Genomic DNA, 24,017 nt, shown 5'->3' with positions numbered 1-24,017 from the left:
TGCTGGACCTCTGCTCTCAGCTAGAGGGACCAGGCTGACACAACCTTCCTGCAACATGCATACCATTAAAAGAACAAAGAGCAGTATTTCTCTGTGCTTTTTTAGCAGTTGATCACATCCATATGAAACTTTTGTTGAAGGAAGTTCGTCTCTGTACCTTGAAAGATCTTATGGCAGATCCTTTAAACGTAACTTCCGTCTCATTGACTTTCTCTGCAGTGGGAATCAAGAAGATCCCTAGAAGAGAGCATGAGTGCTCAGAGACTTCTCAGATATAAAGATGTGATTTCTCAGGAACAGTCATTCTTCAAGGCAAAGTTCTCCTGAAAATCCTCCTTTCAACTTCTCTCCTTCCCTTCTTATATTTTCTATTTAAATTTTTGAAATAGGTGGGAAGGAAGAAAGAAACTAAAAATTAAGGATTTTTAGCTTCTGTTTTTATGTCAGTCTCTCAATGTTCTTTCAGTTTGTAGCTTGAGCAGTTTCTTAAATACAGACTTGATTAGAGAATAGACAGGCTCAGAAATGAAGCCCTTTGGATATGGAGTTTTATTTATAAAGTTCAATAATACACATTAGTTCTTGAGCCGCTTAAGGCCTTAGACTTGGCAGTGTACTCGCTTTTACAGAAGTAAGTTTACAGTGCAGTGAACTCTACAGTTTATATCTGAGCGGATTTGTGCTTGTAACCTTTTTGCTATCTACAAATATTTTTCAACAAGAATCCATGGTTTGCCAACACTGTGCCTGTGCCCGGGGATCCAGCCCTTCTCTTCATCATCCACCTTCCTATAGGCGACAAACCTTGATCCATAGGCACTGTCTTTTTGTGGGAAACACTAACAGACATTTAGCTGATGGTACATTAAATTATTTATATATGCAAATAGGGACAAAATTTAACATTGTTTGTAGGCAGCTGCATGTGGTTTTTGGGTTTCAGCTGAATTGCAAATTGGCTTTGGTAACTCATTTGCATAAAATTTTAAACTGTACATTAAACAAATTACAATGTGATATTATTTAATATTCATGTGCATTTGATTAGGGTGTTCTATCAGCTAATCTTAGTGTGTTTTATTTAGCAAGGTGAAGTGAGGTTGAAGTGTTTGAAAGCTCTTCAGAGCCTGTATACCAACAGAGAGTTATTTCCAAAACTGGAGCTGTTCACTAATAGATTCAAGGTAAGAGGAAATACAGTTTTTGGAAGGAGTACAGAAAATAAAAGTATCATCTGTCTCATCCTGTTGTGGTCTTTGAGTCATGTATATTAAATGCAAAAATAAACTCATTTGTTTGCAACAAGGCTTGTAACTGCCATAGTAAAACTGTGTTACTGAATGCTGAGATTAAGCCAAATTCATTTTACAGTGTTTATCTTGAAAGATTCGTCAGGCTTGGCCAGCATGATTATTTGTCTGTTTGTATTATTGATAGTTTATATATTGTCATTATTCAATCTGCTTGTACTTAGTTAATTTTAGATTTATTGAATTTTAGATACGTGTACTGGGTTTTTCACACAATCCAAAATACAACTGGAAGTAATAGCCTGTAACAAAAGATTGTTTGTAAGAGCGTTTTTTATCTGAATATGTACTTGTGCTCAGAGGAAGAGATACTTTGATCTGTACCACTGTATCCTACACAGTGAAATACCTTCCTGCAGAACAGAAGCTGGCTTTGTGCTATTGGACAAACCCCTGAGCATGATTGTCCTGAAGGAATATTTCATGGGCTTTTTTACTAGCACAAACAAACTGACTTTTTGCTTAATATCTTGATGAGAATGTGGCTGCTAATTGACTTTGTGGTGTGGCTGCTTTATTTTATAAGTGGAGTATCTGGAGAGATGAGTGTAGCAATACTGTCATTGCGTCTGCTTGGATGCCTTGCGAGGAAAGCTTTCGAGCACTATCACCACGTCGGGTTGCACCTAGTACCATCACTTTTCTGTTCTGGAGAACACAGAACTGTGGTAAAGGCTAACCCCAAGGAAAAAGTATTTTAATTTATTTTCATTTAAATCATTATTATAATACTGATGAAAAATTAATTTAAAAAGAAGTGGAGCTGGCTGATTCATTTTTGTTTAAATCATCATTATAATGCTGATGAAAAATAGTTTAGAAAAGAAGTGGAGATTTAAATACTCATAAATAACTACTGTAATGAGATTTAACTTCTCACTGTAGATTTTATACTGCTTCACTGGTTTTGTCTGTCATTGCAGTTACTATTGACTCCTCCAGTTTGATCTAGGAAAGCACAAAATGTAGAAACCTCATCATATCTTCCCTGTAGGTAAACAATCAAAACATAATGGTAATCAGCCTTTTACCACATTCACTTGAGATGGAGAAAAAAGGATGCTTAGACTGCAGCGAAGTCTAGATATTAAGGCTTTTTGTCCAAAATTATATAATAGAACAGATTCTTTATTAATGATCTCCTTCATTTGGTATTTTTAAGGACAGATTAAATAAATATCTGTCAGGAAAGAACTTGTTAAAGTTGACTGTAAAGTAGGAGATGAAACTAGATCATTTTGTGCGATTACTTCAGGGTCTATATTCTTCTAATTTTATAAGGTCAGTTTCTGGGACTATTGCAATAAAGACAAACTCTCCTTTGATAGAAAAGTTCCTGGCAAACAGTTTCAGACCTTAGACTACTTCTGTAATGCCTCCATAGGTCTAGTTTGCTTATCGTCTCAGGGCAACCAGAAATACTAGTTCACATTCCAGAAAAATACATCCTCCAAATCTGCTGCTTTTGTTGTTCCATCTGTGCAGACTTACAGATTTGTTTATATTTGCTCCTTCTGTGATTCGATTTATTTTGAGATAGGCCACTAAAACTCTCATGGTCTCTGTATCTGTTTCTCTTTACTAGAAGATGTAGAATCATAGAATCATTTTGGTTGGAAAAGACCTTTTAGATCATCGAGTGTACTGGATGCTTCTCTCTTAGCCTCCTTCCATTTGTAAGAGAAGATGCTGCTTTGAGGCTGAACCTGTCCCATCTACCTACAAAACTCAGGACAGCTGGAGGCACTTGGAGAAATAGTTCCTCAGTAACTTTAAAAAACTACAGTAACGTGTAACTTCAAAATTCTTCCTCCTGGCTTTTTTAACAGTATAGACAGTTTTCTTTGTTAGGAGTCAGGTTAGCCTGCATTGCTTCTTGTCTTGCACAAGAAATTTTAATTCCAGTCAAAAAGGTTCAGAGGAAAAGGAACCTTGTTAGGAATCCTTGTCTTTGTTCTGTTCCATTAAAGGGGAATGACCTATTAGAGAGCAGCGTAGGGGAAAGGGACCTGGGGGTCATGGTGGACAGCAGGGTGACCATGAGCCAGCACTGGGCCCTTGTGGCCAGGAAGGCCAATGGTACCTGGGGTGGGTTAGAAGGGGGTGGTCAGTAGGTCAGAGAGGTTCTCCTGCCCCTCTGCTCTGCCCTGGGGAGACCACACCTGGAATCTTGCGTCTAGTTGTGGCCCCTCAGCTCCAGCAGGACAGGGAACTGCTGGAGAGAGTCCAGCGCAGCCACCAAGATGCTGAAGGGAGTGGAGCATCTCCCGTGTGAGGAAAGGCTGAGGGAGCTGGGGCTCTGGAGCTGGACAAGAGGAGACTGAGGGGTGACCTCATTAATGTTTACAGATATATAAAGGTTGAGTGTCAGAAGGATGGAGCCAGGCTCTTCTCAGTGACAACCAATGATAGGACAAGGGGTAATGGGTTCAAGCTAGAACACAAAAGGTTCCACTTAAATTTGAGAAGAAACTTCTTCTCAGTGAGGGTGACAGAACACCGGAACAGGCTGCCCAGGGAGGTTGTGGAGTCTCCTTCTGTGCAGACATTCCAACCCGCCTGGACACCTTCCTGTGTAACCTCATCTGGGTGTTCCTGCTCCATGGGGGGATTGCACTGGATGAGCTTTCCAGGTCCCTTCCAATCCCTGGCATTCTGGGATTCTGTTTTCAATACAGAAATCTGTTATTACTATGAAATAAAAATGTGAGATCAAAGTCTCTGTGAGCCTAGAGAACAGATACATTTAACAGGGCAATTTACCAGTTTCCAGCCACATCAAGAGAACAAAAAACTGGCATTGCCCAAGTGCCTGCGCTGGGATTTACAGCTGTGCTGACAGGGATGTGGCCTTTGGCACCAGGATGGAGCAGAGTTTCAAATTATTGCCTTTTGTATGTGTGATACATTACTTAATTGTATCCACCACAAACTCTACCACCACCCTCTGAAAAATAATTGACCTAGATGCTGTTCTCAGTTCCATGGCTGCTTATTTCTGTTTCCTCATCAGACTGTGATAGACCTGCACAGTTCAGCTGGTCTTCAGCTCAATCCATTCAGACTGTCAAGAGAAATCTCTCTAGAGATCTTCTGGTTGTTTAAATTATAAATTAATTTGATCCAGAAGGACTTTTAGTGGAGTGTTTATGTTTCACTACTTCCCAGATAGCTGTGACGAGGATCTGATAATGTCACTTCTCCAAAGGAAAGACGTGTGTTCTTTTCAGCATTTATCTGTGTTCCTAGGAGTAGCTATGCTAGAAAATAAGCTTTGTCCATCAAAAAAAAACTTGTCCGTCAAAGAGGAGGCTTTTGTTTTCCATCAAGAAGTCGTGACACAAACATTAACTGAAGCCACATGGAAAAGATGTGAATTAGCTCTTTTGCAGTCAGTGCCCAAGTCAAGACACCAGCAGGTTTAGAATCATTTCTATATAGGAGAATCATTTCTATAAAGGAGAAGGAAACCCTTAGGAGACTTCTCATAACTACAGGGTCCTTAGAAGTTATAAAATCATTACATTAGATTGGAAATAGCTATGCTTGTCTCCAGGAGAAGGAGTTTAGGAAAATACGAAGCGAAGTCACAGAATTTCCCCCTTGCCTGCAGAAGTTCTGTAGTGTAATTCTTGAGATCAGCTTCAAACCTTAAGATGTAGCCAGGTGTGAAGGCCACAACTTTATAGGCAATACACAGATGCATATATTCGGGTGTTAGTGTGTGTTTGTTTTTTTTCACAGTATTTCCAAGCACGCATATATGCAGCATTCATGGCTCTCAGATGATTTGTTTCAGGGGGATAAAGGGATGCAACTCTTCTGCTGTCATCTAACCCCAGGACATTTCTTTTCAGGAAAGAGCTGTTAAATAAGACCAGTGCAGAACAGTACTTTGACCCCAAGGTCTGCTTGCTTTTTTCTGGAAAACTCACAGGGATAAGGACTGTTTGTTAAGCCCTTGCCATTTCTGTGTGCTTGCCTGTTGTTCCATAGTGCGTACAGCACGCAGCTTCCTCAGATGCACGTTAAATGGTTGAATATTAAACAGCTTTCAAGTGTCTAGCTGAAAGATCTTTCTCCCCAAGAGTATTTATTTTGTAGCTATAGGATTCTTCATCCGATAGCTGTGTGTTTCTGTTTTGTGATTGTAATAAAATTCCTTTTCAGGATCGCATTGTATCAATGACACTTGATAAGGAATATGATGTCGCTGTGGAAGCCATTCGATTAGTCACGCTAATACTTCAGTAAGTACTTTTCAAAACCAATATATTCCCTTTGAAAGTTTCCTAAGCCAGTAATATTTGACTTGATTTCTTTGCTTGTGTAATGAAGTGAGTCTGTTACTTTACATTTCATATGAAGTTGAACTGAATATGTAATAATGTGGTCACGAAGCTAAAGTAAGTTATTCCATCTCATAGAAATACAGTAGGTATAGTGTAAAAATGTGTAATGTATTGAGACTATTAGTGCCTCTGTTGTTGTGGAGGACACAAAGGGCATTTATACTTTTTATCTTGCAGGCCCCCAGCCTGTCCACAGCAGCCTCACGAGTGTCCTGCTGGAGGAGCGCTGCTAAGCTTTTATCGTACATCCAGTAAAACCTATCTTAAAGAAAATCTGTTTTATGAACAGATGTATAGAATTTCTGCATCGTACTTTATACCCAGTGGCACTACTTGAAAGAGCATTTTTGGACGTGCAGGCTTTGGGTGAAGGATTAGACTAGCTTTCCCTCTTAGTAAAGAAGTCTGAACTTCATCTTTATGTGTCACTCTGCTGTACAGATATTAGACTTGTAATATTAGGAAGAAAGGAAATAATGTTTCTACTGTTACATTTTTAAAGCAAATATAACAAACATGGTCACAAATGAGATGTAGAACACATCTGTTCCCTACGTTATTAGTAGTGTTTGGGAACGCAGGTCCAAAATGATCTAGTGCACATTTTTTTTTCCTGTTTGCTCCTTGGTTGCATGATGAAAACGTAGCTAAATACATTTAGCCCTAGAAGAATGTGGGTCGCGTTGAACAGCATAGGGCAATATTCTGGCAGGTAGGAACTCCAAAAAGGTGTCATGAACAGTCGTAATGGGAAATGGACAATTAAAAATTAATTGTAGTATGAAGGCAAATTATTACATATAGAGTCCTGATACATAAATGTTTCCAATGAATGCTGACTAAACAAGGAGGGAAGTAATATTCCTGTGTGCAACAGTGGTGATATTTTGATATCATTGATGGAATATAATTGTTCCATGGTCATGGCATTTTTCAGGAATACTGCTGAAAAATGGAAGTTTTTCTGAGTTTCAGAAAAATCTACCTCGAGCTCAGGAACTGCAGAAGCCCCAGCTATGTTGTTTACCCAAGAAAAGGGTAAAATGTGGGTTGTTCTTGTCAATAAATAATTACAAACCCCAGTCTTTTAATCATCTTTTATTCAGCACAGCAGGGTATGATCAGATTCAGTTCCTTGGTGTTGAAAATCGAGTCTAAGTCTAGTCAGTACAATAACAATGGTAAAAGTGATGGACAATTTATTGTATCAGCATTGTTGTAATTCTAAATGCACACCATGATTCAATCCTAACATGATATGTGCATTGTAGTTAGTGTGATGGTCTAAGTAATTAAGCAGGGCAAGATTTCTTAGTAGTGATGACGTTTTTTTTATAACGTTCTTTTATGTCTATATTGATACAACTGGGATAAGGAAATCAGACAAACTTACAGGCACCTTAAACATCTCTGTATCTGGAAATTGAACCGAAGATCCTTGAAGTCAGTGTTCAGCCATTTAGGATTTTGTATAAAGGAAATCAATCTTGTGGCTGTCAAAAGTAAGTTATGGGAGGTGAGGATATTGAAATAAACCATTTGTTACGTTCTGACTCTTTCAGTGGAAGTGAAGAAGCTCTGTCGAATGAAGACTGTGAGAATGTTTATCACTTGGTGTATTCAGCACACCGGCCTGTTGCAGTAGCAGCTGGAGAATTCCTTCACAAAAAGTAAGTTATCAGTTGGCCTGGAATCAGACCAGATTTGTGATTGCTTCCCGGGAGAGGTAAGATCAAAAATCAAAGCAGCAATAGAGTGAAATAGCCCAATTTAACAAATCAAGTATTTAATTTAAAGCACAGACTTAGTCTGTTGTTTAAGTTCAAGACCTAAAGACTTGAAGAAACTGAGTTTTTATTTTTCTATATCTATAATTCAGATAACTTCTCCTAACTCCTCAAGGACTAAATATACAAAGGCAGCATAAATCTCTAAATTTGATTTAAGTCCTGCAGCTCTTGCTGAATTACTGTTGTGTTAATACATATAGGACCTATACCTCCTTGATGGACTACCTGATAGGCAGGCATAATTTTTACAAAGTTTGAAACTAGTTTATTTAAAAATTGTGAATTTAGTTACGTTTAGTTTCCTACACAACATTTTACAAGTTACAGGAAAGGGTTAGGTTCTTTTTAAAAACATGTACTGAAATTCCTTTGTTAATCAACATGTGACAAAATAATTCTGAAAAATGCCTCGAAGGTAAATGAAGCCATGTCTTCACACATTCAAGGTGGGGTTTATCTCACCTCATTTTTTACATTTAAGTATGACTTTCTACCTGTAATCTAGTCACTAGACTTTCTCTGTGTAGTTAGCAAAGAAAAGCAAATAATACAGAGGATCGATGAGGTGCATGTCCTGAGGTATTTTAGCACCTGCAGATGTGCTGATTTCTTATCTGGTAAGATAAGCGGGGAGCAAGAGGTGATGTCTTTATAATATGTGTGTAACTCATCCTTCTCATTTCAGTGAATTACAGTAGTGAACCAGAATACTGTGTTTCGTATTTCTAATGAGCTTTGTGAGTGTGGTTTCACTGCAAAAGCAAGGAACAGTTTTCAAGCTTCTCAGAGTAAAACTATGATTGCTGTGACTATAATGTAGACGCAGCTGAGATCTCTTTAAGTGAGCAAATTTGAGAGTAGTTTAGAACTAGCCGTGCATCAGGGAGCTTGATGCACAATGCATGATCTACCTGAAAAAAAAATTGACTGTTATCTTAGCTTGCTTTATTCTTTATTCTTTATGCTGCTGGGATGTCAAGTAAGTTTGTGCCATATCCCAGTCAGCGTCACCAGTGAAGATACAACTTTAGTTCTTACGGCACTAGTGGAGTAAGTGCTACCACCACTTTACGACTTCATAAGTTAAAAATGCAAAACTATACAAATTATTCAAATATATAAAACTGTGCAAAGCCTCTCAATATAAATACGTTTTGCTGTGCAAATTTCTTCAAGCCCTGTAAACTTGAAGACTCTGAAGATAAGTTCATCTCTTGAGACAGGCAGAGGTTATGCCCCCTTTCCCTTGAAAGAAATAGCTTGAGATACTTTCATCTTATTTTATGAACAAATATACTGTATCAGGAATGAATGCTCATCATGTTATTGCAGAAATGAGATTTGTTTTGATAAACATAAGAACTCCTTTTGCTTATTTGTAGACTGTTCAGCAGACATGATCCCCAAGCTGAAGAGGCTCTAGCAAAGAGGAGGGGACGAAATAGTCCAAATGGAAACCTTATTAGAATGTTGGTTCTTTTCTTTCTTGAAAGCGAGGTAAAAAATTCATTTTTAGCCTTTGCATGTTTAATAAAACCTGGCATTTAAGTAGTGATTTATGAACATGCAGTAACAAGTTATCTTTCTCCTGGCTTTTTTTTTTGTTTGCTTTGTTTTGTTGTCATTTTGTTTTGTTTTTTTTCACCATTTCAGAAATACTCTGTGCCCTTTACCCTGCCCCCCATTTCCTTGTCCATCAAGCAAATTCAACTCAAAATCTTCTTCGTGGTTTATTTTGCCCTTGCATGTTCCCACTGCACTCAGTACTACATTAAGTGTTTGATGAACACGTTCGGGATGGGATTGTGCCCATAGTTCATGTTTGCAGAGGTAGCAAAAAATGGGAAGTTTTATGCTACACATACTAATAGTAGTTCAGATGGGGAATGGTAGTGGAGGAAAACTTGAGAAGATAAACTATCAGGTACAGAATGCTCTAAAGATAGAGGGGGAAAGGTTTAAAAATGATACATTTGATTTGGTAATAAATAGGTGACAAAGGAAGGCTGAAAGAAAGGAATGACAGAAATGTTTCTCTGCAGAAGGGAAGGTAATATATTTTGGTGTAAAAAGTAAAAGGAAAGGTGTTGCAATCAGGTATTTTAGTTATTATAAAGCCTTGTACAAGACACTTCACTGTGAAAATGGGAAGAAATGCAATTGGAGATGCTGAGAAGGAAGGGAATACATTTAGGTGCAGTTCTGATGTTAACATTTTTTAGAAACACTTTATGAAGCTCCAAATTAGGTCTGGCTGAAATGTCACTACCTGTGTGAACGTTCAGACTGCTATCTGAATGTATTTTTAGTTCCATGTTCTAAAAAACTTAGATTGTAATAGATCATTATATTTTATGGTGAAAATACCTTAAATCTGAGTGTGTGTGATGGGGGTCACCCGGCCTTAAGCTTGTCTGTCCTTCCAAGGAGAAACAAGACTCAGCTTTGCTCCCAAAGCCATGATGAGCAAAGGGCCTCCCTATGCAAGGCAGATGCTGCTTCCTGAGATTACTTCTCTCTCAGGGCTGGTTTTTGCTATTACTGGTTTTGAGAGAGTTTTTAGAAACAAAGTAGAATATTATGGCTCCAGTTTTAATAAAGAGTTAGAGAACTGGGAGTTCCCATCTGCGCAGGACTAGATGTAAGCTCTGCGTCTGAAAGGGTGCGTTCAGAAGAGGAAATACGTCAACCTGTGACAGACTTCAATAAGGTCTGTGGCAAATGACATTTTGCCCAAAGCTGTCAGAATCACAACAGGGGGTAAATGTACTGACACCTCCTTCCCTACACTCTTAATGTTTTCCGGTTAAGGATTCAGTCCCATATCAGGCAAGCAAATCAGATCTGCATATTGTGCTTGTTACTTTTTGATGATGATTGAAGAACAGTTTACAAAACAGTAGAAGCCTATGGATTATTTTTCTCACTTTACAATAGCTGTGTTCATTCACATGAGAACTTTTTTTGCAGTTCAAGTTAGTGTTAATTCTGTACCCCCTGAAATCAGTAGGTTTTCTGCTACTGCTTTCTGAGCACATAGCAGCATGTATGAAAGATAAATGCCTGTTCAAAATGAATATATCACCACTTAGTTTTATGATCTCTCGTTTTTATAATACAGTAAGGAAGTGAGGAAAGGTATGTTTATGGCTTCTAGGTCAGAACTCTGAGAAAGTTTGTTTGTTTGTGGGTTTTTTTGTTTCACAAACAAGCTGCTTTATGGAAAAAAAGCTCAATTTGTCTTTATTCCATTTCCCATTAAAATGCATCCCCATTGTCGTGCAGTTGTCTCATTCAGTTGGAAGAAGACCTTCCAGAGTTAGTTGCAAACTGAATTTTCTTTCCAACTAATGTAAGAGTACGTGTCCAGGATACTCTCCGTGGCCAAATGATTGTGAAAGCTGAGGAACTGGTGTTCGTACCAGGACACTGTACTCATGGTTGCCTTGGATTTTCTAGTTGCACGAACATGCAGCCTATTTGGTGGACAGTTTGTGGGAGAGCTCACAAGAACTGCTGAAGGACTGGGAATGTATGACAGAATTGCTCTTGGAGGAACCAGTCCAAGGAGAAGAAGGTATTTGTTTAACCTCTGTATTGATGTCACAGAATGTTGTTGATTATTCCTTAAAAAGGTGTTTCCACTGTGGGTGATAGAGGTATTTATGTTGTGGTTTGTTTAGAAAGCAAATTTGAAGAAGGTTTTAGTTTAATCCATTTTTAATGCACTTTGCTTCAAAAGCTGCATTTTCATACTCTATTTTTCATCTGGGGAAGCTGGCTGTTCCCTAATATTAAAAGGAAAGGTTCCCTAATATTAAAGGCTAGGGCTTCTTGTCTTAATGTTTAAATAAGTAGTGCATACATGAACGTTTCAATAAATTAAATAGCTAATACAATTTTGAATAAACTAGCACTTCAGATGGTGTTAATTAAATATGGAGCTTTTCCAGGCAATGTTAAAACCTAATGAATTCTCAGGAGGAAAAAAAGAAACTAAGAGGATTCTTTCGCCGTTAGTTTCAAATCTCCTTTGGCTAATAATAGATCTGCATGCACAGGGGAGCCAGGGAGGCTGGTGGCAAAGGGTCCCTGATGGTAATGAGTGTCATCCAAAATCCTTTATAATCCTTTAGGATTCTCCTGCTTCAGGGACCTTCGCAGGGGTTAAGTGGTTGAAAAATCAATGTACTCTTACTGCTTCATCATCTCAGTGTTTCAAAATCTGACCTTTTGGTATCCACTTGCTACAATTGTGGTATTTATATGGTAATTTCCTTAGGAAATCAGACACTTTGGTTCTTTGTTTCTGTGTAGCCTAGTGGGGTTTGATCCTCTAGATTTGACCAGAAGTACTGCCTGAAAACCAGAAATAATACTTCCTTGGCAGGAAGGATATTTTATAAGGAAGTGACAGTGAATAGTCAGTCGATCTCTGTCCTTCATGATGCTCTTTATTTTGTAGATCTTTGTTGCATTCCCTTTCATTCATCCTTTTTCCAGACTCTGGACTTCATTCAGTTCTGTCATATCAATCTGAGATGATGCAAATGGTAATTCATAGAGCAAGAAAAAAAGCCTTGGTTTTACAAATGGGACAAAATGACGTCGTCTGTGTTGTTCACTATTCCCCGTGATTTACAACTGCATTCACGGATCTGTCATCTTTAAAATGTCTTGCACACACATCAGAACTGACGTGACTTGTTCTTCTCCCTTTGCAGCAATGTCTGACCGGCAGGAGAGTGCTCTGATCGAGCTGATGGTGTGTACCATCAGACAAGCTGCTGAGGCGCATCCTCCCGTAGGAAGAGGCACTGGCAAGAGAGTAAGTGGTGCTGCAATAGGTAGCTCGGACCTCTGTATGTTACCATAGTAACAGAAAATGTTTACCTACCGTTCCATATTTTAACACTTTAGAATTCAATTTTTTCTAATTGGTATTTCCTGTTTCATTGAACATTTTTGAAGAAATATAGTAGAAATTTCTGGACAGGTTTGGGTTTTGTGTTTTCCATTTTGAGTTTTGCATTGCCAAGTAATATAAATTTACAGCATGAAAATGTTTTTAAAATATTTTATAGGTGTTCTTTTTATCATACCCCTGGCTTACACCTATAATGTACTCACATCTATAGCCCTTAATGTTAAGTCTAGATTAGAACTGAAAGTGTAGAGCTCGGGATCAGAACAAGATTACCTCTGCTGTCTTCCATAAAAAGGAACGTGCTGCTAAGTTGAGCATAAAATTTGCAGAAAAAACAAACAGTACCTTCATCATGAGAGTAGTTGAGCACTGGAACAGCTGAGAATTTGTGCAGTTTCTGTCCTTGTCCTGGCTGGACAAAGTCCTGAGCTCCCTGGTCTGAGCCCTGAGCTGGAGGTGGGACTGGGACCAACCTGGATGCGTCTGTGGTATTATGTATCCATCCTCTTTAGCCTCTTCCACTGGGAGCCCTAAAAACTTAAGAATTTAACATCCTGACTATATTGCAATCTAGCTGCCTCTTTCATTTATGTTATAGTGACTGGGGATCAGTGGAATTCCATTCCTGAAGCTGGGCATGCACTTCTAAGCATTTCAGTATAAATCACAAGGTCAGGGTGATCAACAGGCTTTGCACTGTGTTCTCCATAAATTCAGCATCTACATTCCAAAAGAGTCTCAGCTTCCCAAATGTATTTTCCTGATTTTTTATAGTCCCCAATAATAAATAGTATTTAGGTTAGACCAAAATGAAATAAACCCATGTGAACATTTGGTACTTTTGTTAGGTTCTCTTCTGAATAATCCTAACTAGTTTATTAAAGAAAGTCATAGGCTTAATGAAGGTGCAGTCTGAAGACAGAATTAGCATTCTTTATTGCTAATCTAAATGCAGTTACTTAGCTTCTTAACATTTATGTGCCAAAAGCAGGTTAGCCTCATGTCCAGAAACAGCATCTCAGGGAAAATCTCCAAGAAGCAATCAATTTAAACATACTTTATGTACCTTAATTTATAAAGCATATTCTAAGAAATCCTAATTCGTTACACTTCAGAGGTGAGGGGGGAATCTATGAAAGCACTTACTTGAATTCACACAATCATGTATTACCTTGTGTTACCAGGACTGTATTGTCATCACAACTTAACTGTGTTTTGTGTCTAACTGCAAACTATTCTAGCAGACAAAACAACCTTTAAATGTAACAAAAATGTCATGGTTGTACTTTCTGTTTGAAGCACCAAATAATGCCACTATTAGCTTTCTGGGTATTTTTTTTTTTTTTCACCAGGTTTCTACAGTTCACTTCAGCAAATTGCTTAGCCTTAGATTTTCAGTGTCTCTATTTATTCAAAGCTGAAGAAAACACTTCAATAAAATAAATTTCATCTTCTGAAGGATGATCAAAAGAGCCTCAAGATCATCCCAGGGACCCAGATTAATTAATAGCACCACTGAATTAGCAGTATTTGGTCAGCAGAACGTGTCTGGGTTGTTCGGGGTGGGGGCCTGACTTGCTGCGTTTGTGTCGGCTTTTGCTGGCATGGCTGGTGCGGCACCAGCGCTGGGGACAGGAGCTGTGGTGACAAACCCGTTCCACTTCCATGGTGGTTTTGGTTCCCTGCTGACAGAATAGGCTGCCGGTCATTCAGGCATGTGTTTTGTTTCCCGCTGTTCCTCCTCCCTCACAGAGAGACGTAGGTATGACATGTAGCTTTTGCTTCTTTTCAGTTAGATCATGAGTTGTGGGATGGTAACTGCAGGAATCTCTGACTTGTCAGGAGAGGTTTGTCGTGTTCTCGTGATCTCGCTGGCATATTCTCGGAGTTGAAATGGGAGCAGGTTTCTAATGATGCACTCACTGTCTTGTGAAATAGTTTCTTTTCTGACTTTAGCTTGTAACCCTTATTGTGCAGTCTGGCAGCTTTGCTACACATAAATCATTAGCTAATTTGAGTATTTTATTATCATCATTTGTTTTCAAAAGTATTCTTTCCTTCTCTGAAACCACGAAGCCAGATCTAAGCTTTCATGAAGCATGCTGGTTTGATTATTGTCTCTATTCCCTGTTTCAAGGTGGTTTTGCTATGACAGCATTAGTAGCTTCAGTATATCTGTCACTGAAATTTGTAAATGAGTTCTGTGAACTTGGATGTATGTTCTCACTGAGAATTACATTCCAGTTCAGAGAGAGATGAGGCCTTGAATCTGCTAATGAAAATCACTGTTACCGTGTGGTTTGGTTTTGGTTTTCTTAATTATACTTCAGTTTGCCCTGAGGTCTTATGTTAACACTTTGTTTGATGTGTGAAAGCCAGAGCTCAATTTGCTTGGAAGCAATAGCAAAACTTCCAGTGACTTGGGTTATATTTGAATTTCAATCCTGCAAAAATGTTGATGTGTTGAGACAATATCGTTCTGGATGATATAATATTTTCCTTTTCAATCACGGCTTCTTAGGACACATGGTCCTCCCATTTAATCACTCTTCGGTCCAAATGTGTTTGAGTTTTTTATTCCCTCCTCTTTTGATTTATTAAAAATATACTTGCATGGATTTCTGTTTGTAATGAAACTATATAAAAATTAATGAGTGCTATATGCAGAAATTGTATTTACTTTAGGTGTTTGGTTTTGATCGCTTGCAGGTCTTGACAGCAAAAGAAAGAAAAACTCAGATAGATGACAGAAATAAACTGACTGAGCATTTCATTATTGCACTTCCCATGTTGCTATCAAAGGTACATTTTTCAGCAAAGTATCTCTCTCTGTCATTTGCAACTGTCTTTAAATTGTTTAGTTATGTAGTGTAGATGTTTATTTTTACTTCACTGTTTTTTTCTTGTGTTTTGATGATGTTCTAGTATTCCGCTGATGCCGAGAAGGTTGCAAATCTCCTGCAAATCCCTCAGTATTTTGATCTGGAAATCTATAGCACAGGCAGGATGGAGAAGGTACAGTACATGGGGCACGTCTGGGTGCGCTCAGGTATCTGATTATTATTCCTGTCACACCAGCCTGTGCCTTCATTTGGCATTTTACTAATCTGACCTTGATTTTAAATTCTTTGAATGACTTTTTCTTTGAGATTCATTGTTTGGATAAGGTGAAAGCTGAATTTCTTTTCTGATCTCCAGCATCTGGATGCCTTACTGAAACAGATTAAGTTTGTTGTGGAAAAGCACGTGGAGTCAGACGTTCTCGAAGCCTGCAGCAAGACCTACAGCATTCTCTGTAGTGAAGAATACACAATCCAGAACAGAGTTGACATAGCCCACAGCCAGCTCATCGATGAATTTGTGGATCGATTCAACCATTCGGTAGAGGATCTGCTGCAGGAGGTTTGTTTTCTTAAAATTAATTGAGTTAGACTGTCTAAAATATGCTGTGATAAACTGCAGAAAAATCTTCTTACCAAGTCATGAAATTATCCATCTGAAGACGTAGTGCAGCAGCAACTATTTCATAATTATTTTGAGCTGTTTCTCCATGTAGAAAATCCCTTGAACTAGCCATTCAGCCTGCAAAGCATTGATGCTGTAAAAACAAAGACCACAGGACAATTCTGCTTTTGAAAATTTAGTCTGGTATTTAAACAGTGCACATAAGAAATTAAGTGGAAGAATGGGTGAAAGCTGATGAAAAATGCAGAGAAAGGTGCATTTACGTTGGTGCTTGTGGTGATTCCAGTAGTCCCAAATGGCTATGCAGATATGCAGAATCAAGATTGGATTATGTCTTGAATGGAAGAGAGGATTTAGTAAAATATTTATAACGACATGTTGAAAGAGCTCTGGAAAGAATGAAATAAAGATACAGGTCTGAAACCTGGAGGTATGTGGGATTTGCTCATAAGAATTCATCCTTCAAAATGCATAAGACAGAATACATTAAATTAGAATAGAAACGTTACACATTTTTTTCTTGCTTTACATCAATGTAACTTTGTGTAGCACTACTTAATTTCTTGTAATTCTCATGCTTTTTAAACATAACTTAAGGGCTACATAGATCTTTTTCTTCGCTTCTTCTAGTCATGCTCTGCACGTTGGCAGATACATTTAATTTCTGATGCGCATTTATAGGAAGTTAAGCTACAGTCTTTATTTTAGAATTGCATATCAAATAAAATAAGCTTTTTCCTCTCTTTAATTAACATGCCACATACAGGCATATTGTATATTCACCTGTATGAGAGAGGGATGAGGACTGAGGGTTTCAGAGAAAAGCTGTGTCTGAAAGTCCTGTGAGAAATGAAGAATGAAGAATTTTTGATCACTGAGGAAAAGGGGGTGGGGAGGTCAGACACGTGACAGAGGAAGATAAGGAGAAAAAACAGAGAAAAGCAGGAGAAAGTAAGCAAGAAAACAGCAGTAGCAAGGATTTAACACATTGACCTTTGTGATATTCTTTGCTGGGTGGTACTTGGCAGAATAATTAATTTTAATAAGCTTATTTCATCATTTTGAAGAGATTTTAAATCCAAAAATGTGCATAATTGTACCCAAGCACGTATCCCACTGCTTTATGGCTTCCTAGTAGCTTGATAATGAGAGAAACATTGATTGACAAGGCAGGAAAATGTCTTAATTGTTAGGCTTTCAGATACAAAAAATAATCAAAGTGAAATGGAGAAGAAATATGGTAAGTGGGTTTCTTGTTTCAGAAAGTTGCTGGAAAAATTAAGTTTTGAAGTACCTTATTTCCACTTGTTTCACTAAGAGAATTTGCTGTTCAGTTTGCATAATATCTTAGGAGAGCGATATTTTTAAATGCCCAAAACAAAAAATAAGATTTAAATGAAAAGTTTTGGTTGAGCTGCACAGTATTTATTCTTGGACTGTTGTTTCCCCAGATTTGTAAAATCTAAATTAAAAAAAAACAACACAGACACCTTCCATCCCATTATGAATGTGTGTCAGTCACTGGAAAATCTGGAGTCAGTTTTGGTGTGAACATAAACCATCAAAGAAGTCTGCTCCTCCCGCTGCAGCAACGTTCTGTGCTGGGTGGCTGAACTCTCTTAATGGATTTTCTTCCGTTTTCAGGGAGAAGAAGCTGATGACGATGACATATACAATGTGCTCTCCACGTTAAAGCGGTTAACCTCTTTTCACAAGTAGGTGATTTTCTTCCCTCAAAAATTTGCTAGGTTAATTTTCTCATTTCAGTGAGTATCAGATTGATGAATGATTAGTGGCATTTGTCGGTATAACTTCGGGTTAATCTGGGTCCTTTCTTAGTTAATGCCATTACTTTTACAGCTTCAGTTTGCAAGTGGCGTACCATCCCTTGCACTAAACACTTGTACACTTGTGAGTGTTTTACTAGAAGTCATACTCTGCTGCAGGACAGCCAGCCAGTGCACAAGGGACACTTCTTACGTCCAGCACCCATGGATGCAGGCCAAATCTTTGCTTTGAGCCTCAGCTTAGGAGAGTTGTTTCTCTTAGTTTCTCATGCCTTTGAGGTCTTTCTCATCCAAATTACAGAAATAAGTAGTAGTAACAATAATAACTAATAGTTTCTGGTGAGAGCCTGGCATGCTTTTCCTGCAGAAATGCCAGAAGTAGTTTCTAGTTGAATTGTTGGCCAAGTCTCACTGTGTGGATTGCACAGAATCTCCGTCACTAAGCCTGGGGTGAACCAGCCCCAAGGAACCAGGTAGCAGCTTTTCAGGGTCTTGCCACTCTCAGTGGGACCTACAGGCACCCTTATAACTTGCAGATCAACACAGAAATTTCACTTGAACAGTGAATTTTGGAGCACAGCACAAAGTCCTAATCTTCCCCTGCTGTCAGCTGTAGGAACCAATTGCTCCTGGTCAGCAGGTAAGAAAGCTTCATCTGCAGGTGGCTGGGAGCCACAAATCATTTCTTCCTTATCACAAGATGTGTGAGGACCTTGCTTTTGCCACCTCTTTTACACCAATTATTTTTAGTGATTTAATTCTTTGTTTTCTGTGCTTAGTGTTCACTTATCCTGAATTTGGCATTGGATCGTTGTATGAAATGGTTCTGCAATATCTGCTCTTTGTTTCCATTCAACGAGAGTCTCACAGAGATCATTAAATCGTTACTAATTTCTGTAGTGCAGCAGGCTGACACATGTGCAAATTAGGTTTTCAGTCTCCCTGGTAACACGCTGGAGCCACTTCTGCCTTTCCTGAGCGGACTGGTGAAAGCTGTAGTTCACATCCAAGAAGGAAACACACATCTTAAGGCCTTTCTGAGAGTTTCCCATATGTATTTCTTCCTTTAGGGTTCCAAAACTCAAGAGAGTTAATTCAGACTAGAAAGAAAGCTTTGTAGAAAGACATGTAAGTCAGGGTCAGGGACACCTACCTTCACCTTCAAACACAGGAAAGAGAAAATAATCAAACCTAAAAAGCTAAAGATCAACTGTTTATAATGGCTCAGCTGATTTGAATTTTATGATTGAAGTTCAATGAGAATTCCTAATTAATATCTGCTTGCATATAAAGAAGTAATGAAATTTTTTCATTACTCTACTGAATGTTACATCTGATGTGATTTCTTTGTGAAAGAAAACAATCGTACCATCCAAGACAGGCCTTTTGCTGAACCTTTAGCTATGAGATTAGGATCTTCAATTCAAAACTCTTAAGGAGCATTCTCATCTCAGAGAACGATGGCTGTTGTCTGATGCTGTCATTGACTGTTGTCAGCTGGGAGCCAAAAGAAATTAAATCAATAGATGTTAAAATTGCAGGCTAATAACTGATACTTTTCAGATCTTCTAGAAGTACACTGATAAAGTAGTTGCTGAGGCTTCAAAAAGAAACAAGTTCCTCTTTCCTTCCAGTGAGAGAAATTCCACTCTCCCTTATCTGCGCTTGTGTTTCCTTGGTAGTCGCTGCTTCTTCATATTGTAGGTAAAAGAAGCCCGTCGAGTTGAAAAAAACATGGCAGGGGATTATCAGAAAATCCTTCCAGACCAAAAAGCTTCTATACTGAAGCTTCTATATTTCCCAAGCCTGAGCTAATCCTCTTTCTGAGAGCGTCATGGCAACAAAGGGCTCACAGCACTTTTTAATTCACGATTTTTTCGTCAAACGCAGATATCGGTATTCCAATACAAATGAAATTCATCATTACAATGTTTCTTTCCAAGCTTTCAGAAAATAATAATAAAAAATTTTCTTCAGGTCTTCTGAATAGAAGACCTGGGGTATATACTTGGGTTTCTCTTTTTTTGCAGGATGTCTCTGATATTTTCAACATTTGTTTCTTTCCTGAAGTACATGGAGCCAATTTTTCTATACCAACTCCAGCCCAAGTCAGCTGAGCTTTCACACATAACACATCAGTGCTGTTGCAGTTTGTATGCTGCAACATATAATCATTTCTTATTTAACTACTGCAGTTAATTCAATGCAAGACACATGAATCTCAAGCATCATCTCCATTACTCTGCATGTGCCCTTTTGATGCTGTCTTGTATATATAACGTTCTTTCACATTTAGAAATGAAAATTGTTGGTATCACTGTCCAGTAGTCTTCAAATATGATGTGGAATTTGGTTCCTTCCTGCCTCCACACTGACTTCATAAGCTGACAATGACTGTAGTTAACTCTCCAGATACCAGTCATGTTTTGATCAGTCAGGACACTTCCAAGATAGGTAAATTCACCATCAGGTCAGCAGATCTTTTCTTCTGGTTGTAGCAACCCTTTGCTTAACCTTTTTTCCAGTAACTGACTAGTACATCCTTCAGACTAAGTTACTCAGAAGTTCGTTATATCCAGAAGAAGCAGAAATGATGATAAATGAACCCTCAGTAGAGAAGTTGGACTGTATCTATTCAAAGCCCAAGGTATAGCTTCTCTCGCTTTGTGCTCTGTTAAAAAGAGCAGCAGTTTTGAGGGTGGAGAGATCACCTCTTCTAAAAGGTAGTTTTCTAAGCTGCTGCTTTCCATGCTTTCAGAAACACTGCGGAACTGGTACCTTTATCTGACTACCTTCTGACAGAACGGTGCCCTAGCAGACAGTGCTGTCTATAGGGATAAAAACAAACCCTTGATGAAATGTTGGGCCTTGTTCATTGTAATCCATGAAGACTTTCTGACATAGGAGAGACTAAGAGAAAATTCTGTCTTGTGTGAATTTTCATTCGTAGAGCTTCTATGTCAATCTGGACCTCTGTGGAGAATTGTATTGTGTCTAAAGTACTTTTATAATTATTGTTTGGATTGTAAGTACTTCAAAAGAGATGAAGGTGAACCAGAACATGCCTAAATTTAATGTGGAGGCTCTTCTTTACAGAAGCTTATACTGAAAAGCCCTATGCAACTTGTACATAGTTAGAATTTTTCAGCTTGGGAAGCTGAAAAGCTCTTCCTAGGATGAGCTGCTGGGCCAGGCTCAGCGCAAAGACCTGAGCTGCTGGGCCAGGCTCAGCGCAAAGACCTGAGCTGCTGGGCCAGGCTCAGCGCAAAGACCTGAGCTGCCGCCAGCTCTCCAGCCATGGGACATGGCCCTGTGAGGGCTGCCTGACACACGGGGATCTACGGTGAAAACACAGAAATGAGAGTTTTTCCTTTCGTATTCTGTGTAGGATAACCTATGCTTGATATCTGCCTCTGCACACTGAGGAGATTTTACTGCTTTAATTACAGCACTGTAATTAAGGAGGTACAACTCTGCCTTGCTAGCAATTCTGTGGTTTGCTGAAGCAGCATCTATGTGCTTAACATCACTAGTCAGAGGCAGTTCTCTTACAGCCTGTAGTTTAGATATGAAACATCGTTCTGCCATACTTCAAAGACCAACTAAAGACATCTAGGATGTAAGGCAGGGGGAGTATTTTTACTTTTTAAGTTTTCCTATTGTTCTATTCATGGATTTGAATTAGAAGTCAAGATGCACCTTAATGACACAACCCTAGAGTGCATACTTACTCTCGGCACAAAGGCATTAATTGTTACCTTTTCTGTGAAACTTTTATCAGCAAGGTTTTCCAGGGCTACCATGCTCCAGACTGGGAAGCATTTCATACTAGGGTTTTAATAGGATCTGGGCATTCCCAGTCTTCAGTTCAGCCTCTGTCTGTTTCTGAACCACAGAATTATTCTTTCTGGCTGAAGAGAGTAGTTATTTAAACAAAGCCAGGCAGCTCCAAAGCAGGGCAGACACAAAAGGGTGGGAAAAGGGAGCACATCTTGGTGATCAAGGTGCTGGGATGAAAAGGGAACCCGATGCAAGTGCTTTATCTAATGTAGACTTGCCGGTTCAGTCTGAGCATCCCTTCTTCCAGGTGAGTATTTTTATCACCAAGTTTCTGATTATTCTGAGGTGACTTGCTCTTTTGCAAACATATTATAAATAGTTTCAAATTATCTCATTTTAATACCACTGCAGAAAAAGGTGCTAAAGCTTTTTTTTTTTTTTTTTTTTTTTTTTGGTGAGAGAGAATTTTTGTCTTTCAGGTAACCTAATGTTTTGTAATTTATTCTGTATTTCTCAATTGTGTATTAAAAAAGCTACATCATAAGCGGTTGAAGTCTGTAAGGCTGTAGAATATATGTTGCTAATCTCATTTGTATTCCTCTCGCTGACGAATCAGCTTATGATTGGTACACCTGAAATGTCAAACAGTGAACAGGGAGTGGCAGCTACCGTCAGGGTCTCATATACATGTATTTCATGCTGTCTTCATTTGGATATTTCAGGATATTTAATACCTAGTGATAATGGATATTTCTTAAAATGATACGGCAGAAAAATATGTAACTTTATTTTGCTCTAAGCCGTTTTTCATTTAGTGTATATTGCTAGAGTTTGGGTGTAGTTTCTGCTGCAAAGCTGGAGAAGTACCTGCTGGAGTTCTGTCAGTGTTGAGAACCAAGGAGGAAAGATGATTGAGAGGCAACACTGAGAAGGAGTTTGTGGCTCCACTTAAGTAATGCTTAAAGATGTATGATATGCAAAAATCCCATGTAGTGAAACATTTATCCTCAGTTACCAGGAAGCCAAACTTCTGCTTTTCACGTGGTGTGAACTAATTGTGCAGCTGCTTTGTCAGCAGGTCCTATTGTCTCAGCTTTGCAAAAACCAAACCGCTCGCTGAGCTGCCAGGTCAGAATATGCTCTCGCTGTGATGGGAGTTTTGAGGAGCATAACTAATCTGTCTTTATTACTTCTTGTTCTAGTGCTCATGATCTCACTAAATGGGATCTGTTCAGTAACTGCTACAGATTACTAAGAACTGGAATTGAACATGGAGCTATGCCAGAACAGGTACAGTGAGCAACACCTGCACTGCATTGTTTGGGGATTCAAAGTTAAGTGTCTGGTTGTAGAGAAGTTCAAAAGATCAATGCACTAGACTGCAGTTATTTAGGAAAAACATGGAGGTTTGAATTAAATTTATATTGTAGTGAGATGTTGTCCAGGAGATGAAACATTCTGGATTCTGTGTTGAGCTACCTGCTTCACCTTTCTTATCTCTAAAGTAAGGAATAAGTGATGTTGCTGGCTGTGAAAAGGAATGCATAAATCATGATGTTTGCACCTAAACCAAACATCTGAAAATCTTGGCTGCAATTAGAATTATCACAGACGATTATTGTGCATTGAAGATAAGATGGAAGCTTATGAAAACCAAGAAACAGAAGAGCAATTTAGCAGGGATGCTGGGCAGCCTTCCCATCTTGCACTTTGTTTCCTCCTACTTTGGTTTTAATCTTCTCATGGATGAGCACATGGACCATTTCAGATTATCCCAGGATTCCAGTTTAAAATGCGGACTGCCTACTCCAGTATTACACCACATTGAATTAATAATTTTATTTCAATTAGAAGTCAGTTGTTAATTCTAACCCAACTTAATTTAGAAAAAAATAAATCTCATTAAATTCTGTAGAAGTATTTTCTAACAAGGACCGTATGGAGGGCATGTTGCCGCACACTGAGCGAAAGTCACGGCTTTAAGCTGGGGGACCTTCTGCTGTGTGTGCAGTTGTGACTTGTGTTGGAATTGTGCTGCCTGGAGGGAAGGGACCAGCAGCTAAAAACTGTCCCTGCAACCACCAGCCAGCCTCAGTTGCTGGGTTTGACTGTGGTACGGCTCCCTAAACGCTTCTGTCAGGTTTTAGGAAAAAAGTTCTGAAATGTAAACTCTCCTCAGTGTTTCTTTCCCCAGTCCGCTAGAAGGAGTTCGCTGAAAAGGAATGCTTTGGTCTTTAATGGTATCTTTTAGAAAAGTGGTTTGTGAAACGATTAGAGCTGTTACAACTTGATTATTCTACACAGAACCAAAACCTGGTTTTTATATTTTACACAACTAAAATAGATTTGAAATTTTAAAAAGACACCATGGATGCTTTTATGAGCACCATATAAATGAGCCTAGTCTTCTCCATGAAAAAATGTGTATTTTCTTCCTTTTTTAGAAGTTGGGCTACATGTTCATTTGACAACGGAACAAATTTTCAGACTGGTTTAGTAGTGAAGTCACATTTAGAGGTATTTAAACAGATGCTTTGGAACTGAGATACGTAGGTGTGGGGCTGTTCTTTGCCATGCTGTGACATCACCTCTTGCAATAACGCACT

The 24,017-nt window shown here is 38.7% G+C and overlaps 1 protein-coding gene across 5 annotated transcripts in view; it reads left to right on the top strand.

The window, feature by feature from the left end:
• The window catches only part of STAG1 (STAG1 cohesin complex component), a 174,395-nt gene that overhangs the window by 118,150 nt on the left and 32,228 nt on the right, over positions 1-24,017 (top strand). For all 5 annotated transcript variants that reach the window (XM_065073078.1, XM_065073076.1, XM_065073077.1 and 2 more), the window contains 11 exons: positions 1,086-1,184; positions 5,481-5,560; positions 7,225-7,332; positions 8,835-8,949; positions 10,912-11,029; positions 12,177-12,280; positions 15,089-15,181; positions 15,305-15,394; positions 15,578-15,781; positions 17,489-17,559; positions 22,614-22,701. In XM_065073078.1, coding sequence (XP_064929150.1) covers positions 1,086-1,184; positions 5,481-5,560; positions 7,225-7,332; positions 8,835-8,949; positions 10,912-11,029; positions 12,177-12,280; positions 15,089-15,181; positions 15,305-15,394; positions 15,578-15,781; positions 17,489-17,559; positions 22,614-22,701 — 1,170 coding nt within the window. The remainder of the gene's footprint in view (positions 1-1,085; positions 1,185-5,480; positions 5,561-7,224; positions 7,333-8,834; positions 8,950-10,911; positions 11,030-12,176; positions 12,281-15,088; positions 15,182-15,304; positions 15,395-15,577; positions 15,782-17,488; positions 17,560-22,613; positions 22,702-24,017) is intronic.

Source organism: Columba livia, chromosome 9, assembly GCF_036013475.1.
Source record: "Columba livia isolate bColLiv1 breed racing homer chromosome 9, bColLiv1.pat.W.v2, whole genome shotgun sequence".
Classification (NCBI taxonomy): Eukaryota; Metazoa; Chordata; class Aves; order Columbiformes; family Columbidae; genus Columba; species Columba livia.
The sequence above is the reverse complement of the archived record's forward strand: the minus strand, read 5'-3'. Positions and strand labels throughout refer to the sequence as shown.